General features: G+C 45.7%; 2 protein-coding genes across 4 annotated transcripts in view; one reads left to right on the forward strand and one right to left on the reverse strand.

The window, feature by feature from the left end:
• The window catches only part of AMMECR1 (AMMECR nuclear protein 1), a 99,730-nt gene that overhangs the window by 62,153 nt on the left and 21,334 nt on the right, over nucleotides 1-16,243 (reverse strand). The window contains exon 2 of one of the 2 annotated variants that reach the window (XM_090150103.1): nucleotides 9,418-9,949. In XM_090150103.1, coding sequence (XP_090006229.1) covers nucleotides 9,418-9,949 — 532 coding nt within the window. Of the gene's footprint in view, nucleotides 1-9,417; nucleotides 9,967-16,243 lie in introns of those variants that run through there. The other variant, XM_031594464.2, reaches the window with a different exon arrangement.
• The window catches only part of PAK3 (p21 (RAC1) activated kinase 3), a 226,555-nt gene continuing 220,197 nt past the window's right edge, over nucleotides 9,886-16,243 (forward strand). The window contains exon 1 of one of the 2 annotated variants that reach the window (XM_090150083.1): nucleotides 9,886-9,972. The gene's annotated coding sequence lies outside the window, so the exon portion shown is untranslated. Of the gene's footprint in view, nucleotides 9,973-10,339; nucleotides 10,607-16,243 lie in introns of those variants that run through there. The other variant, XM_090150084.1, reaches the window with a different exon arrangement.

A 16,243-nucleotide genomic window follows, 5' to 3' on the forward strand; every position in this document is an offset into this window, starting at 1 on the left:
AAACATGGCAAACAATGCGTCCTTGAGGTTAAGAAAGAATGGCCACTGTGCATGGGAATATTTATCTCTTTGAATCTCTTTTTCTTTGAAATAAGAGAAAAAAACTGCGTTCCTTCTTTTCTATAACCCTTTATTTTTAATACTTATCTTTATTCAGGGTTCCTTCCAAATAAATAGCACTTATCTTTATCTTCTTTCAACTTATTTCCCAATATTTTTATGAGAATTCAGACATTATGGTGGTATGTATCCCACATGAGATTCTTGCCACCTGTATCTGCTTACTTTTCAGTTCTAACTAAACTGAACAAGAACTTGAATTAAACTCCTCAAGGAAGAGGAGAACTAATCACTAAAATCCACATTTTCCTGACACATTAATAGGGATTAGCTTTAATACATTTCCATTCAGTTCTTCGTAGTTCGGATAATTGCTTGTACAACACTGTACTAAAAGAACTCTTCTTCCATTGCCTGGCTTACAGTTTTCCATCTGGGCCAGTGGGTCGCTGAAGCTTTGATCCCTTCTACCTAAAGGATGCATTACTTACAGCTGCACAACTCAGCACTGCAGACATCCAGGCAAGGCCCTTCCTTTACAACAACTAGACCTTTTCTATGTTTTTTTTTCAGCCACATCCCCAGCCTCCAATACCCTCCCTGCAGACACTCTACTTACAGATGTTTGGCACATTTTTCTCACTGGCATTCATTGGTTGCATAATGTTACAATCAATTTTAAGTACCAAGGACTAGAAAATACATATTTTTATTTTGCCCTTGTACAGCTTACAAGGGATCACTATGTAACACACACAACCTTCTCCAAAAACTCAATGTTTTAGCACCATTATCTATACAGAAAGAACTGCCTTGCAGCTTGCCATTCATTAGCAGCTGAACTTCTGCTTCCTCACTGGGTGAGGAAAATCATGTGGCACCCAGTCTTTATTTTCTTATTGTCACCAGGAAAAAAGACTGGAAATAACTAGATTTACTTCACTGGCCCAAAGAGCTGCCTGTCCATGAGTGGAGCATCATGCACTTTTCCCACCATTTCTAAGGCACCTGAAACTCACTGCTCTAGATCTTCAGACATACAGCTCAGCTCTGTGCAAAATGCCAAGTGGAAAACAAGGAAAGTAATTCTCTGGATAGGTTGAAGGAGAAGTAATTCTGATGCTAATTAGAAAAGGTTTATGACACAGATCCTTCTCTTCTTCCTCTTCTGTTTCCAACATAGACATCAAGTGCCATCTAGACAAGCAGACTGAGTTGCAGATCTGAATCCACCCTGAGCCAGAGAAGCCTGCAGAGGAGAAATCTTGCTGGCAGAGCAGAAGATAAACAGCAAGAGTACAATTATGGACTTCTATATTACAAACACTGTAGTCCTAAGCAGGACCTTGGAAAAATGCCCCAGAATTCAAGATAATGGGAAGATGGGCATAAAATTACTGCTTTTATAGCATCAAGGAAAGCAAGACCTCACTACTTAAAAAACAGAAAGGCACACGTGCCCTGGGAAGATACACACTTCTCTGCACAGCTGCTGTCCCAGTGACCTTGCCACAACTCAGCAGATCTGTTCTGCATTCCAGATGTCATTCTCAAGAAATCAGCACTTCAATAACTTCAGCTGTAAGTATTCAGTGTGGCTAAGGAGTATCCACACACAACAAGCACCGCCTTCAGAAAGTTACCGAAGCCCAGCCAGATCACAAAAATAGAGACACATCCTATATGAGCAGTGTGAAATAGAAGGGAAGAGCAGGCACAAAGGGATATGGCAATTACAACAAAAATAAAGGATAAATGCCTACTTTTGTCCCAGTGCTGCACTGAAAGACACCAGAGCATAAACAGTCAGCATAAACCACTGCACTACCAGTGAGGTATGTAAGTATGTCACAGATCAGCCCAAGTTCAAATTGTGAACTGCTCTCTGAATGCAGTGCTGTGACCATCTTTGTTCCTCGATCTTACAGACACTGCACTTCTAACATCATTTTTGTTTGAGGATATGCTTTGGACAATTTGTGAATGAGCTGCTGTAGAGCTGCTCTGTCTTGTTTCTTCAGTGCAAACTACACAAAGCTAAACTGCATACCAATGAAACATACCAACGTATCACCCCACTCCACAGGAGCATAAACATCATAAAGAAGGTCAAGCATTCTCATGATGCTTTGCTAATGAGGGTCAGGGCCTGACTGGACTTGTTTTGGCCTCCAGCCTAGCAACAGTTTCTGTGTTGGCCAAACTCTGAGGAGCCCACTATGACTTAAATGTATAATTTGCACCTTTCCATTCCTCCACAGAGGCTCTTGCCACTAAAACCACCAGTATACAGCTCAAACATCCATGTTAGCATTCAAGCATCTCCTTTGGAAAATAATATCTTGATGCTAAAGGAAGTCTGCTATAAGCTGTTAACAAGTACTTAATGTAAAAATGGATAACTTGGCACACTGGGCCTGCTCCATTAATCATGGCACGAGCCTCGAGAACAAAACACTATGAACTAGATGAATGTATTTCATTCATTGACTGATCACAGTGTAAATCCGTACACTAAACAAGCTGAGCTAGACCTGTCTTCCAAACATATTTCTCCATTATCTTTCAGTTGTCCACACCAGCAGCTGGTCCCTACCCAGCTACGTGCAGTTGAGAGGCACAATACCAGAAGTGCCCATACAGCTGGATGGTATCTATTTGTTTCTTAACACACAGGACAAAAATGTGCCAGTACCCCGTTTATCTTGTTTCACCATTCAGTGCTAGGTGATGTTACAACTATGAGTCATGAAAAGTAACACACTCAGCTCACAACTGAACCCAAGGCAAAGCTTTGCAGATTTTAGTAGATCAACAAGAAGTATTTGCATTAAATTATTAAATTCTCAATAATTTATAGCAAAGAATATTAAGGACATATCCACAAAGTCATACAGAGACTCAGTAAATGTCTCACATGCAGACAGGTTAAACAGAAACATATAGTTATCAAAAACAGTGCCAAAAATCAAATGTGCAAAATCCCCAGAAATCCTTATTAAACAAGTTTCTTCAACAGAAGACAGAGTAAAAGGAAAGGTGACCAAAGATCCCAATGTACCTCAAAGACAGAAGGCAATAAAAATGAACGAGCAGATGGACAGCACAGGAGAAGTGGCTGCTGTCTCCTCACCTTACCTCACCCCTACCCTAGAAAGGACAGGGGAACAAACAATTCTACTAAAGTAGTGTTAGAGTGAAGCAAAGCACTTACAGTTTTGTGGTGACTGCTTTTATCTGAGATAGCAATAGAAGGGCCCCTTTCTTAAGGCCATCTGTGATGCAATCTCTTGTACTAATAGAAACATAAGAACAGCTCACTACCATGAGTTTATGAAGCAAAAAGCCCTCATTACGTTATATTTAACTTAATTTGGAGTTTATCAGAGCGTTATTTGCTCCATTCACCAATCATAACAGCGGACGAGCTCACCAGTAAAGGCAAGTTCTTCTGAAGCCATACAGCTCAGTTCATTTTCCTCCTCTGCTGTACCAAACTGCAGTCATCAGCCCTGCTTTAAAATATGCTGGGAATTCCCTGCTGAGTGCTGCCAATGCCCGCCAAAATACACATTTTCTACTGTACTGTATTTTAAAAACCTCCACCACAGGATGCCACTTTGAAAGAACCACTACTTCATGCTCCAACATCTAATGTTCAACAGTAAAGACAGAGTCAGGACAGAAGACGATGCTGAAGTTTCTAAGAAACCATGAGATGTACATGAAAAGTAGAATGAAGTCAGACAGACACACAGACACCAGGGAACACTTCCCTGCCTGCACTTTTCAATGCTGTTTTTTGTTTTATGACTGGTGTTGATCTTTAGCTGTGACCAAGCAATCATTATAGCTGTTGTGTAACATCACCGAGTGTGACAATAAATACAAATTATTGCACAGAGTAAGTTTCCACTGCCACGCAAGTAAGGCAGAGCAACAGCAAGATTTCAGACTTCTGATATCAACAGCATCGTTAATAGGTACAGCTGAACTCTGAGTGGGATTGCAAAGGAGTATTTTTTTTTTCTTTTTTCCTTGTTTAAAGGCTGTACTCTGAAATCCATTCTTTGTTATGTTTCCAGGAGATTTTACAAAAATGCTTGTAAGAAACATACCAGCACCAGTGAGGAGCCCAACACAAGGCTCCTGCTTCCCATCTGACAATAAGCTGTAGAGACTAAAACAGGAAGTGAGGCACCAGTGAAGAAACAGGAAAATAAGAGAAGCACATAAACCTTCAAACCTGCAAGCAATAATGTTTTTATTTACAGATGTGCAAGCACTAGAATACATGTACAGACAAGCCTAGTTTGTTCCTGAATAGCCAGGAACAAACCCTGGAACCATTTCTTTCTCACAGGGTTAATTTACGCTCACTCTGAGCAGAATCACAGCTTCATTTGGAAGTGTGAAAACGGCACAAAATGAGCCAGGCGCACATTTTAAAACTGTACTGAATTTAAATGTCTCCAAACTTCGCTAACAAAGAACCACGGTGATGCAGTATCACTACTTTACACCCTTTGAGAACACGTAAACTGACAGACAGTAGACCTGGAAACACAAGGAAGTACAAAGGTCAAGTAGACCAGTCCCACAGCGGAGCTGTATCTCAGTCCCGCAGCCAAACAGAACAGCTGATGCAGAATACTACAAGTCATCAACAAAGAACAGAACTGGCACGTTTCCAAGCTAACTCTTTGGATTAAGGTATGATATCACCTAGAAAATTGTTTAACTCAGAGCCCTTCAGTCTCAGGAGATGGTGCAGCCGGGCAGATGAGTGGTGGCAATGAACGTGGCTGCCAGCAACGTGTCTGCCAGCGGCTGGAGCCCTGCACGTGCACGGGGCTGGCAGCCTCCGCAGGCGGGACGCCTCCTCCCGCACCAGACTCACCACAAGTATGCACATCAGCTGCATCCATTTAGCGCCTCTGGCACGGTCCCACTGCAAGATGAGGAGGATATGAGCAAGCCATCAGTAAGACACTTGATGCAAGGCACTCATGGTAAACATCTTTCCTAAGAGCCCCTAAGCCAGGCAGGGTGGCATTGGCCATTCCAGCTGTAAAACCTTGCTCTTGGTTACCAGTACCAGCTGGCGGGGGCAGAACACACATTCCCCTAACAAATTATAACAAAGTAAAGAAAGGTGCTCACCACCAAAACAATCCTGCCAAGTGGTAGCCGCTTCCCAAGCAACCTTCGGGAAGGATGCAAACAGCTGGTGAATGAGTTACCTGTTGGACTGCTCTACACCTTCTCTACAAAGACAGTGGCATTCACACTGGGTAGGAAGAACTAGGAAGATGAGGCAAACATTGCAGAATCATAAACTCAGAAGGATGATTTCTGCATGTTAAAGGAAATATACACAGTAAGCAGAAATATGAGAAATCTGTAAGGGATATAGTCCTCGCTTCCCACAGCGCAGCTCAGCTAAACTGACTGAACACTTTGCACTGTTCCCATCCTGGGACAGCATCCATGCAAACACATTTCCAGTCAAGCACCTTCCTGATAGAAGAAAAACAGCGAGCAGCATGAACCTTGAGCCCTTGCCTGCTGGTGGGAGGCCCTTTCCCACTTCCACAATAGAAAGCAGGACATGGCATTGTTTCCACTGATCACAGAGGAACCGGGTGTGTTACACTAAACCAAACCAGAAAGGAAATAATGGGATGTGAGGCATTTGTTTGGAAGGTAAAAAATACGGGGGAAAAAAGACTATTTGGTTTTCCTTCCCCTAAATAGGTTTGGGGTAAAGTGTTTTACAACACTTTCTGCAACTCCTCCATTGTATTTTCATTAGCACTTCTAAACCTCTATAGGAAAAAAACCTGCCTTTAATTAATTGCTGTGTTCCACAACTTTACTCATCCAGCAGAGCTTCAAGAACAATGTCTGAATGATATTTTATGTAAGTGACAATTTTTGCCTGCTGCAGCAGTTCTCAAACTTTGCATCAGCTTTCATACCTCCAGGATAGTTTTAACATTCTTTCCACTCCCACCAGTGCAGCTTGAGAGTCACTGCACTGGTAAAAAGCAAGAGGAAAGGACGTGCCCTGCTGAGCACACCCTGAGAAGAAGGGAGGGGATGTCTTAGGGAGCAAATGACGGTGATGTGAAATTTTAAGTAGAACACTGTTCAATTAAGACAGTAATGGAGGAAAATGTTGGCTGATCAGCGGAAGACTGCAAGAGAAGAGGAAGCCTGTGGCAGGATGGACCTACCGAGTCTGTTCTTGCTAAGGCAGTGCTGGACACATTCAGCATGTTCCCATTCTCTTCTTCTGAATTCATGATTCCCTGACTTTAACCCAGCAGCTTCTCAGCAATGCCCTCCACCACCATCCCATATCCTGTGCTTTGAAAATTACAGTCAGGGACAAAAAAATGCCAACTATTTAACCCGTGTCTGGGCTGTGCTCAAGTCTGAAATCTGTACCCTTTCAAAAGTGGCTTTTTTTTTTTTGTCTCCTTTCCATGAACTGCTCAAAAATCCCTTCCCTTCAAGGCCTGCTGTGGTCCTCAGCTCAGCAGCAAAAACTTCCAAAAACCTGGAGGCACTGCAAGCATCCTTTGTTCAGAGGACAACACACCAGAACCTCTGGCCCAAGTGATTCAGCTACCTGCTCTTCTTTGATCCTGCCCAGCTTTCTTGTTCAAAGACCTGCAAAAAGTATGAGTAATGCTTGGTGAGGATACCTGCTTACAAGTCTTTCATCTTCCCTGTAATTAATATAATTAAAAAATGTATTTCTAGAGTTCAATTTCTGACTCTTATTTTAGGCTTCTATTCTAAGACCAGATGCTTTAATACGTGGACAAAACTTGCAAAAGGATTCCTTGCAGAAAGCTGCAACATCCATTCACTGAAAAATACCAGATCTTGTTCAGGCTTTGTGTTCTACAAGATGAAGCTCAGCTTCAAAGACAACATCCTACCTTTGTGAGCTACCCAGTTATTGATAAGCCTGCCTGCAAACCTTCCGGCTGCTGGAAGCCAGGCTGCCTCTGAACGTCTGGCTGGAGCAAATTATTCACTGACCTAGAATTTTACATGTAATACTGAACAACTTTTTCAAAGTTGCTTCCCCAACCACACAAACATAATCAGCTCACGAGGCTGCTGAAAGCAGCAGTTCTGCCATCTGTCCGCCTATTCCCACCTCACACTTGTGCAGGCACAAGCGGTTGTGAAGCCACACAATGATCCAGAGGGAACCAATCTCTGAAAACCAACCAGGGAAAAAATAAAATGATAATTAGATCATTCTTCCAGTCTGACACACAGTACAACTGTGCATGCCGGCAGGAGCATGGGAGTAAGCACAAACAGCATCAGTGATTTTAACGGCTGTGCCATTTGCAGAAGGCCACTGGCACAACAACCTTTTTATAAGGTCAGGCACTGAACCTCAAGAATGCTTAAGCACACACATGAATTTTAAGTAAAATGATTTGGATTTCTGTAATTTGCTATTATGATACTTTTAAAGTAGTAAGTGGGAGAAGAAAGGTGAAGGTCACCCAGAGGAATCAAAGTGCTGCTGAAAAGCATTTCTGTGGTCATCTTCACCTCTGCGTCAGCTTCCCCCAACGAAACAGGGACAGTAACACCAATCTCTTCAGCAAAACATTCTGACACGATTAAAAACACACCACGGCGATACGATAATGCTGTTACAGAGAGACAAGGACAGAATTCAACTTTCTTGTGGCAATGAATGAGCAAAAGGGCACAAAGGTGACATGGGAACCTCTGACAGTCTGGGATGGAGAACAGACAGAGAACACTGCAAGGCAAAATGGCCACTGAGAGCAGCAGCTCCTCAACATCACTATCTACAAGAAGACAAACACGGATGTACAAACTACCTGGGTAAAGAAACTCACAGCGGAGTCTCCCTGCCCTCCTTTCATTACTGGTACTCTGATGTAACCACATAGGAGTTATGAAGAGAGCATAGGAAGGACTTGCTGGGGTGGCAGGTTAAGTAGGAATCCACAGAGCTGGGTTGTCATGACAGCAGCTGAAAGTATGCAAGAGATGTATAGATCCTGGGTGTTAGAACAGCAAGGACTCCAAACAAGATCATTAAAACACGACATTATTTTTAACACCGAGAGGTATACACTACATCTCATTAATGAAACATGGACTGCACGGTAACCACTTGCACTGGTGGGGGTGCACGTGAATGGAAGACACACACACACAGAAATGCTTCCACTACACCAGCAAAGAGCACGTTCTGCCCAGAGCCCAACAGTCATGCGGCACTGGGAGGGGGCAGTGCATGCGCTCCTGTGGATCCCTCACTTGAGCCTTAGCTGAAGCTCAAGTTTCTGAAGCCCAGAAACTCGCCACGCAAGCTCCATCCCATTGTAAAGCAGAGTAAAACAGTGGAAATGATTTCGGCAACCCCTTACGTTAACTTGGCATTCACACAGCATGCAGGATCGGTAACGTCCCAGCCAGGAGGCAGTAACTTCCTGCAGGGAGAAGTTACTCCCTGGAGTGCCCAACCCTGCCGGCAGCAGCACGGAACGCTACCGGCACTGCCAGGGCAGGTGGGCACCACACAGACACTGAATGAGCACAGCTCAGCTCCACGCAAAGCGGGCCTTTGTGGAGGCTCTCGAAGCCCTCAGTGGAGGCTCTCACAAGCAGGCTTGGGAGGCAGAGGCGGCTGTGACTAACAGGTGTTAGCTGTGATCCGTTCGGAACTTTGGAATTTGGACGTGGTAGATTGCTGAGGGCTCTGGTATATCTAACATGAGATTGTCTCCGAGGGTCGCTACAGAGCAAGGACTCCTGGACCAAGCAGCACCTCAGGTGCCCGACACAGGGGACACAGCGGTACACCAGTGCTCACACGCCAGGTTCCCCTCCGGGTACTCACCGTGACACCGCGCCGAAGCAGAGCCCGCACTCACGGGCACACTCGCGCTCGGAGCCCGCTCGGCCGGCAGGGAGAGAGAGGCACGGGGCGCTGCCACTCGGGTGGCCGCGCTCGGAGCCCGGCCCGGCACCCTTCAACGGGGGCTCAGCGCCGGGAGCGGGGCGGCGGCGGGGCACCGGAGTCGCCCCGCGGGGTGAGCGCCGCCGGGCGCCCCTCGGGCCGGCGGGGAGCGGAGCGGCGGGACCCGGCCGGAGCCGCACGGCGCGGGGCGGGGGCGCCAGCGGGCCGGGCCCGGGGCCGCGCGGGGCCGAGCGAGGACAGGGGCCGGGCGGCGGCGGCGGCGGGCGCGGAGGCGAGGGCAGGCGGGGCGCCCGGCCGGGGGAGCCGGGAGCGCGCGAGGCGCCCGCGAGGGGCCGGGAGGCGCGGGGTCGGGCGATACTCACTAGGGGTCATTGGTGAAGCGGGGGCTCCGCGGGGGCTGGTAGCCGTACAGGTGACAGTAGAGCACATCGAAGCAGAAGCAGCACATCTCGGCCGACACCACCATCTTCCTGCAGCCGGGCCCGCCGGAGCCGGCGCCGGGGGAGGCGAGCAGCGAGGCGGCCGGCGGGGAGAGGCCGGCGGGGCCCCCGCCGCAGCTGGGCGGCAGCGGCGGGGCCAGGGCGCAGCCGGCGGCGCCCCCCGCCAGCCCCCCGAGGCCGTTGAGGCGGGGGCCCCCCGGCGGGGGCAACGCCCCCGGCTCGCCGCCCGCCGCCGCCGCCCCGCCGCAGTGGGAGCCGCCGCCGCCGCCTCCCGGGCCGGCCGAGCCCGACGGAGGGGAACTGGAGAGTTTCTGCTTCTTCACCCCGCAGCAACCCGCCGCCATCTTGGAGCCGTCTCCCCCCACGCAGCGCTTCCGACCCATGGCGGGGGGGCCGGCCGAGCGGCTGGGGGACGTGCGGCGGCCCGCTCCGCCTCCTGCCGGGCCCGCTCCGCCTGCAAGGGGGAGGGAGGCGGAGGTAAGGGGAAGAATGAATGGGGAGCGGGAGGGAGAGGAAGATGGAGGCGGGGAGGGGGGGAAGAGAGACAGAGAGAGCTGCGTTAGGGCGAGCGCTGAGCCGCTGCGGGGCGCCGCGCCGCGCCGGTCCCCGTCCCTCCCGCCGGGCCGCCCCGCTGCCCACGAGTGTTTCTGCCTCTGCGGGGAAAGCGGAGCGACTCCGCCCCGCGTGCTGAAGGAATAGGAACGGCCCCCGGACCCGAGCTCGGCAGTAGCACGGCCCCCTGGTGCTGCCGCACAGCCCTGCTGAATAATGCAGGTGACCTCAGGTGCCTCCCGCTCGGTGGGGGATGCGTTCTGTGAGGGCACGGAGCGCTGGGGAGCCCCTGCGGAACGGGACGGCCGAAAGCCGCAGTTCTGTTCGCCTCTGAATTTGTTTGAGTTGCAGCCCTGGCGCTGCTTCGCCTCCCGGGGCGGTGGGCGCAGGGCTGGCTTTGCTCGGGCGCTGCGCCGAGGCGCTATGGTGCTTAAAAACATAGGTGTACGTTTAGGGAAAAAAAACACACAACAAAGCATCATCGTCGGTGCTGTGCAGGTGTCTCTGGCATGGGAGGTAGCAGCTGTTGAACACAGAATAGCGACGCTGTAACGTGGAGGTAGGCAAGGGGGTGAGAGCTCGTGTATGTTAACTGTATAGCAAAATACTGCAGGTTTAGAGAGGCTGAAAGTCACTATCCAGGCTCAAAGGCAGCCTACAGAAAGCCTTTGTGGTTGGAAACTACTTAGAGATTCGGTTTTCTTTGTTTTGTTGGAAATGAGGAATTGATGGTGTAAAACGGTCTTTTTTCTTTCTTTTTTCTTTTTCCTTTTCTCCTCTCTCAACTTTTTTTTTTTTTTTTTTTTTTTTTTTTTTAAGAAACAAAGGCAGTGTCTTCCCCTTGTGGGATTCATTAGCTTAAAACCAGTTAGCAGTGACACCTTCTGTTGCTTTTGGGAAAATAGTTTCTTCAGGTACTGAATTCTGGCTTTTTCTAAGTCTTTCAACTACGATCTTTAACACAACCATGTATAAAAATACCAATTGCAAAAGCTGATGATATGGGTAGAAATGTGAGTTGCTCACCGTACTGGGACAAAAATCAGTGAGGCTCGGTGTCAGTCTTGGAGCCAGGGCTGACAGCCTGTGCAGTGTCAGCGGCACCAACGGTGCACAGCTGCCTGGTTAAAGGCTGTACTGCAGTGCTCCCTGAATGAAAGGGTAACTTGATTTTATTGCTCGTTCATCGAAAACACTTCACTTTTTGCACTGCTGCAGATGTTATTAGCTGTATTTGCCTGCACACTTACCACAAGTTGTATTCTTGTTTTCCCTCACTGCAATGCAATACGTACAAATTTATCTTGCTGAGACAGAAGCAAATATATGAACACAAATGTAGAAATTATTGTTCAGGGGAGTCAGGAAGACACAGCTCTGTTGTCCAAAACTTTCATCAGTATCTCAAAGTCAAAAGAACTCTGTAGATTTACAAAACAATTTTCAGAGCTCAGTTGAATTATTCGGTTTATATATGGATAAGAGTTTATCCTTTGAATTAGATGAATTTGGTTAATTGCAACATCTGTTTCATTGGCCCTTTGCTTCAGTTAAAGCTCGAGTTCCTTTACTGGTCTTAATACAAGGAACCTGAGTGCGTTGAGTTCCTTCATTTATACAGTACTTTTGTATTCTGCTAACTCTAGCACATTTTTTCCAGGTGATTGATGGGCGTGCTGTGCCCCATGTAAAGCCAAATGCACTGAGTGAGTTCAGTATAAAAAATTCTTTTAGCAGTACAAGGGGTGTCTATGTGGTAGTGCAATTACATCGGTGTAGATTAGGTGTGAGGTAGCTCTTCCTTCAGTCTGGCTGTTAGAACATGAGGTGAGCAATAAAGTCCGAGTGACTTTAGAATTGCCACCTGTTACAAGACAGAGATTTCAATTATTTTTTAATTAAAAATCACATCCCACGATTCTTGTTAAGCACTTTTAAGGTCATGGTGATAAGAATAGTAAAACTGCTTGCAAAAAGGTATTTCTCAGTGGTCCAAAGCTGCTCTGAAAAATCTCCATTAGACAACAACAACAAAACAGACTGGCTTGTCCAACTGGTCTAATTCCAAAGGTCCAACCCTTTTGGAATCCGTGATGAAACTGGCACTGACTATAGGGGAGTCAGGTATTTTTCATATAGGCCAAAAGATGATTAGTGTTTTGAGTGTCTTGTAGTGCAATTACAAACAAGAACAATAGAACAAGGAAACAATGAGCCAAAATTGGGCTGCATTGTAAGCAGTAGTGATATAATCCTTGCCCTATTAGTATCAATTCTTTTAATAGGGACTGTGACAGGTGAGAGATTTAAAAGAGTCCTTAAAATAGCACATTTAAGCTGCGGTTCCAGATGCATTTCTGCAGCAGTAGTAATGTTGATTTAAGTAGCTCTACCTCAGCTGATTGTTCTTTTTCCTGTCCCACCCATTCTTCTGTGTTCATGCAGGTGTTTGCGCAGATGTGAGGCAGAGGATCAAGCTGACAAACAATTATTCTTTTCCCTTGATTGTCTTTCAGTTCTCCCATCTGGTTTATCAGAGGATGACACAAAAATCTGTGCTGGTCTATTTTGGGGGGACTGTACAAATCTGAGAGTTACGAGCTCCGGGCAACTTTTCAGTATTGTTGGAAATGAGAATATGCAGCCTAACAGGGCACGGCACATAGTTAGGGGAAAACTGACAGAAATTATACTTCAAGTGTTTGAATTTTAAATGCATGTGATAAAGACCAGTGGAGGAAAGAGATGAATGACAAGGGAGCCTTGATGCGGAAGTAGTTTATACTTAAGACTGTGGAAAAGTCAGGGTTAGGGATTTGAAAGAAAGGGAAATGGAAAGTCCTCTTTTCCAAATATATCATTTTCCATTTTCTTAGAACTAAAGGAAACATTATACCACCGTTTTTTGGTTTTGTTTTTCTTTTTTTCTGTACTGTGCATGCAGCCAGAATCTCTATGAAGTTGTTAGCTTTACTGTGGAGGAGAGGAGTCTCTACTTACATTCTCCAAAATTCAGAGGGTAAATTCTATCTTTGTATCTTTCCATCATAACAATCTTTTTTTGGATGGCTCTGCCATGAAACTGGAAGATTTACATGCTGAGAATTCCTTTGGTCTGAGGAGTTCCCACCCATTGTGGAGACTGTCTAGACGACTCGTCCCTTGCACTACAGCCTCCAAGGCATTATGGGTGTAGCTAGGAAAAAAGTGGTTTAGCCTGGTTTGCTTTTTCACATTATTCCCAAGCTGGTTTATCACACTCTTGAGGCTCATGTGAGTTTTCCTCACTATATTCTGCTCGGACAGAATAGTTGCTGTTCTTTAGTAGGCTCATTGTGTCACAGCTGTGCCCATGAGAAATTAGATGCAGCTCTGTATCTAGGCCAGAAAGTGCTCACCAAATCCAATAAAGCTAACTTGCATGTCTGAGAACAGTAATTGTTCCTACCAGTTAGAGGCCATATCCTGCTATTGTTCCATATATATTAAGGCCTTATTGAAGTCTCTTCTAAGAAATCTTGTACAAAAGCTCATTTCAGGATGTGATACCAGCCAGCAGACAAAAGGTCCTCGCATGTTGTGTTACTGGAATCCTGTTTCGTATCTTGAGCTATGTTATAATTTCACCCCGCTCTGAATCCAGTCTGTGTTATTTTAAAACTAACATTGTTTTACAGACATTTTTCACTCCTATGCAAATATGGTTTGGTCCTTTTACACCATCTGTGCTTGCACTACAAAATTAGGCATAAGTTTGCAAAAAAATCTGAAATGATGTTTATTTATATATCTGGGACTGGACAATCCTCTACCTACAGGTAAAAACATTATGTTTTAAAAGTGTCAATGGAGTCAGAAAAGTTATTTAATTAAAAACCTAAAGATCAAAGCACTTGAAATAAATGAAAGATGAGGAAGTTGCTTTTTCATGGAATTCTTTGCACTTAATTTTATGGGCTGCAGTCTTCCTCAGATATTATGCTAATGCAATATCCTATCCTTTTGAATGCATTTTTCCATTGCACGGTGATAAAGGAATATGTAGCTTACATAGCTATATTCACACTATAAATTCACCGTGGTTTCACTGAGGTCAGTGGAGTGATTTCTGCTAGCTGATACATTAATAATAAGCCTTAGGACATATTTTTTGACATGGCTGTTTGTAGTTGGTCTCCTTCACAAAATGTTTTCCACCGCTGTGGAGCAACCGTGTGTATTAGTAGCATTTCTGATTTCTGAACAGTCCGAAGTGCTTGCTCTAATAAATTAATACATTTACAACAATATGTAGGTATCTGTTTATCCAGGGCAGTCATACAGCCACCCCTACTGAAACCTAGCAACAATCTAACAGGACACTGCAATTGGGGTGTATTAGGAAAGACTGTTACCATTTGTTTCCAAATGAATGAGTAATTTAGGAGGATAAAATGTAATTACTGAGAAATAAAATCTGATCAAAACACCACAATTACATTCGGTGATTCTATGATGAATAACAATTACCTTAAATATTGATGGTCATAAAGACTCTGTAATACTATACCCCAAAACTCCTGCAACTGTTTTGGTGTCATGGGAACTGGGAACACTTGAACCTTATCTCTGGATAAGACCCAACTAGACAACACCAAGAAAGCTGACTGACAGCCCTGATCCTTGTACTTTCCACAGGTTTATAGCCCACCCTTTTTTCCTGTAAATGACAGTTAGTGAAGTTACTGCCTTCTCTAATGCCTTTATTGAGTCAGATGTTAACATCAGATTGTTGATGTAGTGGTACATTTTGACAGTAGACCATTTGTTCCAATCTGCTAAGTCAGGCACCACCAGGTTATGACAAAAGGTAGGCAAATGCAAATGCACATACCTCTGAGGCAAGACTTGAAAAGTCCACTGCCTGCCCTCCCATGTTAATGCACAATGGTCTTAGGGTTCCTTAGCAATTGAAATGCTTAAAAATGCATTTGCTAGGTCTGGAACACAATGATATGTTTCTGTTTCCCTACTCAGTGTATCCATGAGGGAGTTGGATTTGGCTGCATGGATTGACAACGTGACTTCATTTAGTTCTTTGTAGTCTACCATCATTCACCACATACCATCTGATTTGCCCATATGGGGGAGTTTTGTGGGCTGTGTGCTGGTCATGTAATCCTTTCTCTCTCCAGCTCCTGCACAGTGTTAGTAATCTCCCATTGCCCACCCAGGAGTGTCTATTGTTTTGTATTCATGATCAAGTGTAGCTGCAGCAAACAAATGTGCTCAGTTTTTGCGTGGCCCTTTAAAATTGCCAGCACCACCTGGATGCTAATACATCTTTCTCTTGGTCTGAACTCTTCCACATTGGTCTGGAGAGTGGGACCCCACAGAATGTCTACCCCAGTATGTATTCTGGAATTGGAGTGATAAACAGCCTGTACTCCCAGGGTGGGGAGGTACCCAACTCCCAGTTTCAACCATGTTTGGGTTACAGAGATCATCTGTCCCTCAAACCCACCTATCGTTGTCTTAGTGCTTGAAAATTTGTTTGAGTCGCCATATATAATCGATGTTTCAGCCTCAGTATCCACTAATACCATAACCCACTGAATATTCTTCCAGGACCAGTGAGTTGTTATTTCAGCTTAGGGCCTCTGGTCCCCTCTAGAGGCCCTAGTCCTGGGGGATTTCAGCTCCCCCATCACATCTTTAGCTCAGCAGTCCCCAAGTCTTTTTCCTCCAGTGGCTTAGCTGCAGCTGCCCAGGCCACCTGAGGAGGTTTACCCTTTTTTGGTGGGACTGTGAAATCCTCTAGATTCCATGTTTTTTGTGAAATCCTGTCTAAAACTCTAATTCCTTCCCTTTTAGGGGAGGATTGTAATCTTTGTCAGTTAACCGTCTCCATAATTGTAATAGGACCTGATTAGGTTGTTTTTTGATCTTTCTGAATTGAACTCCTGCCCTAATCAGGACATAGAACATTTGTTTTCTTGAGACCCTAATGGGTTCAGATTGGGCTACTTTAGAGCTGGTGTCCTAAGTTGTGGTCACAGATAGACTTCTGACTTCTGCACCATTTGGAGATTGCACCTGGCCCATAGGCGCTCTTTCTCCCACAGATCCACCACCAATTGGGTGGCCTGTTGTATTATGGCCAACTGGATCTTCACTATGGATACTGAAGTACCATACTGGTGTGGTGGAGCTAGTT

Source organism: Phasianus colchicus, chromosome 14, assembly GCF_987193195.1.
Source record: "Phasianus colchicus chromosome 14, bPhaCol1.hap1.1, whole genome shotgun sequence".
Lineage (NCBI taxonomy): Eukaryota > Metazoa > Chordata > Aves > Galliformes > Phasianidae > Phasianus > Phasianus colchicus.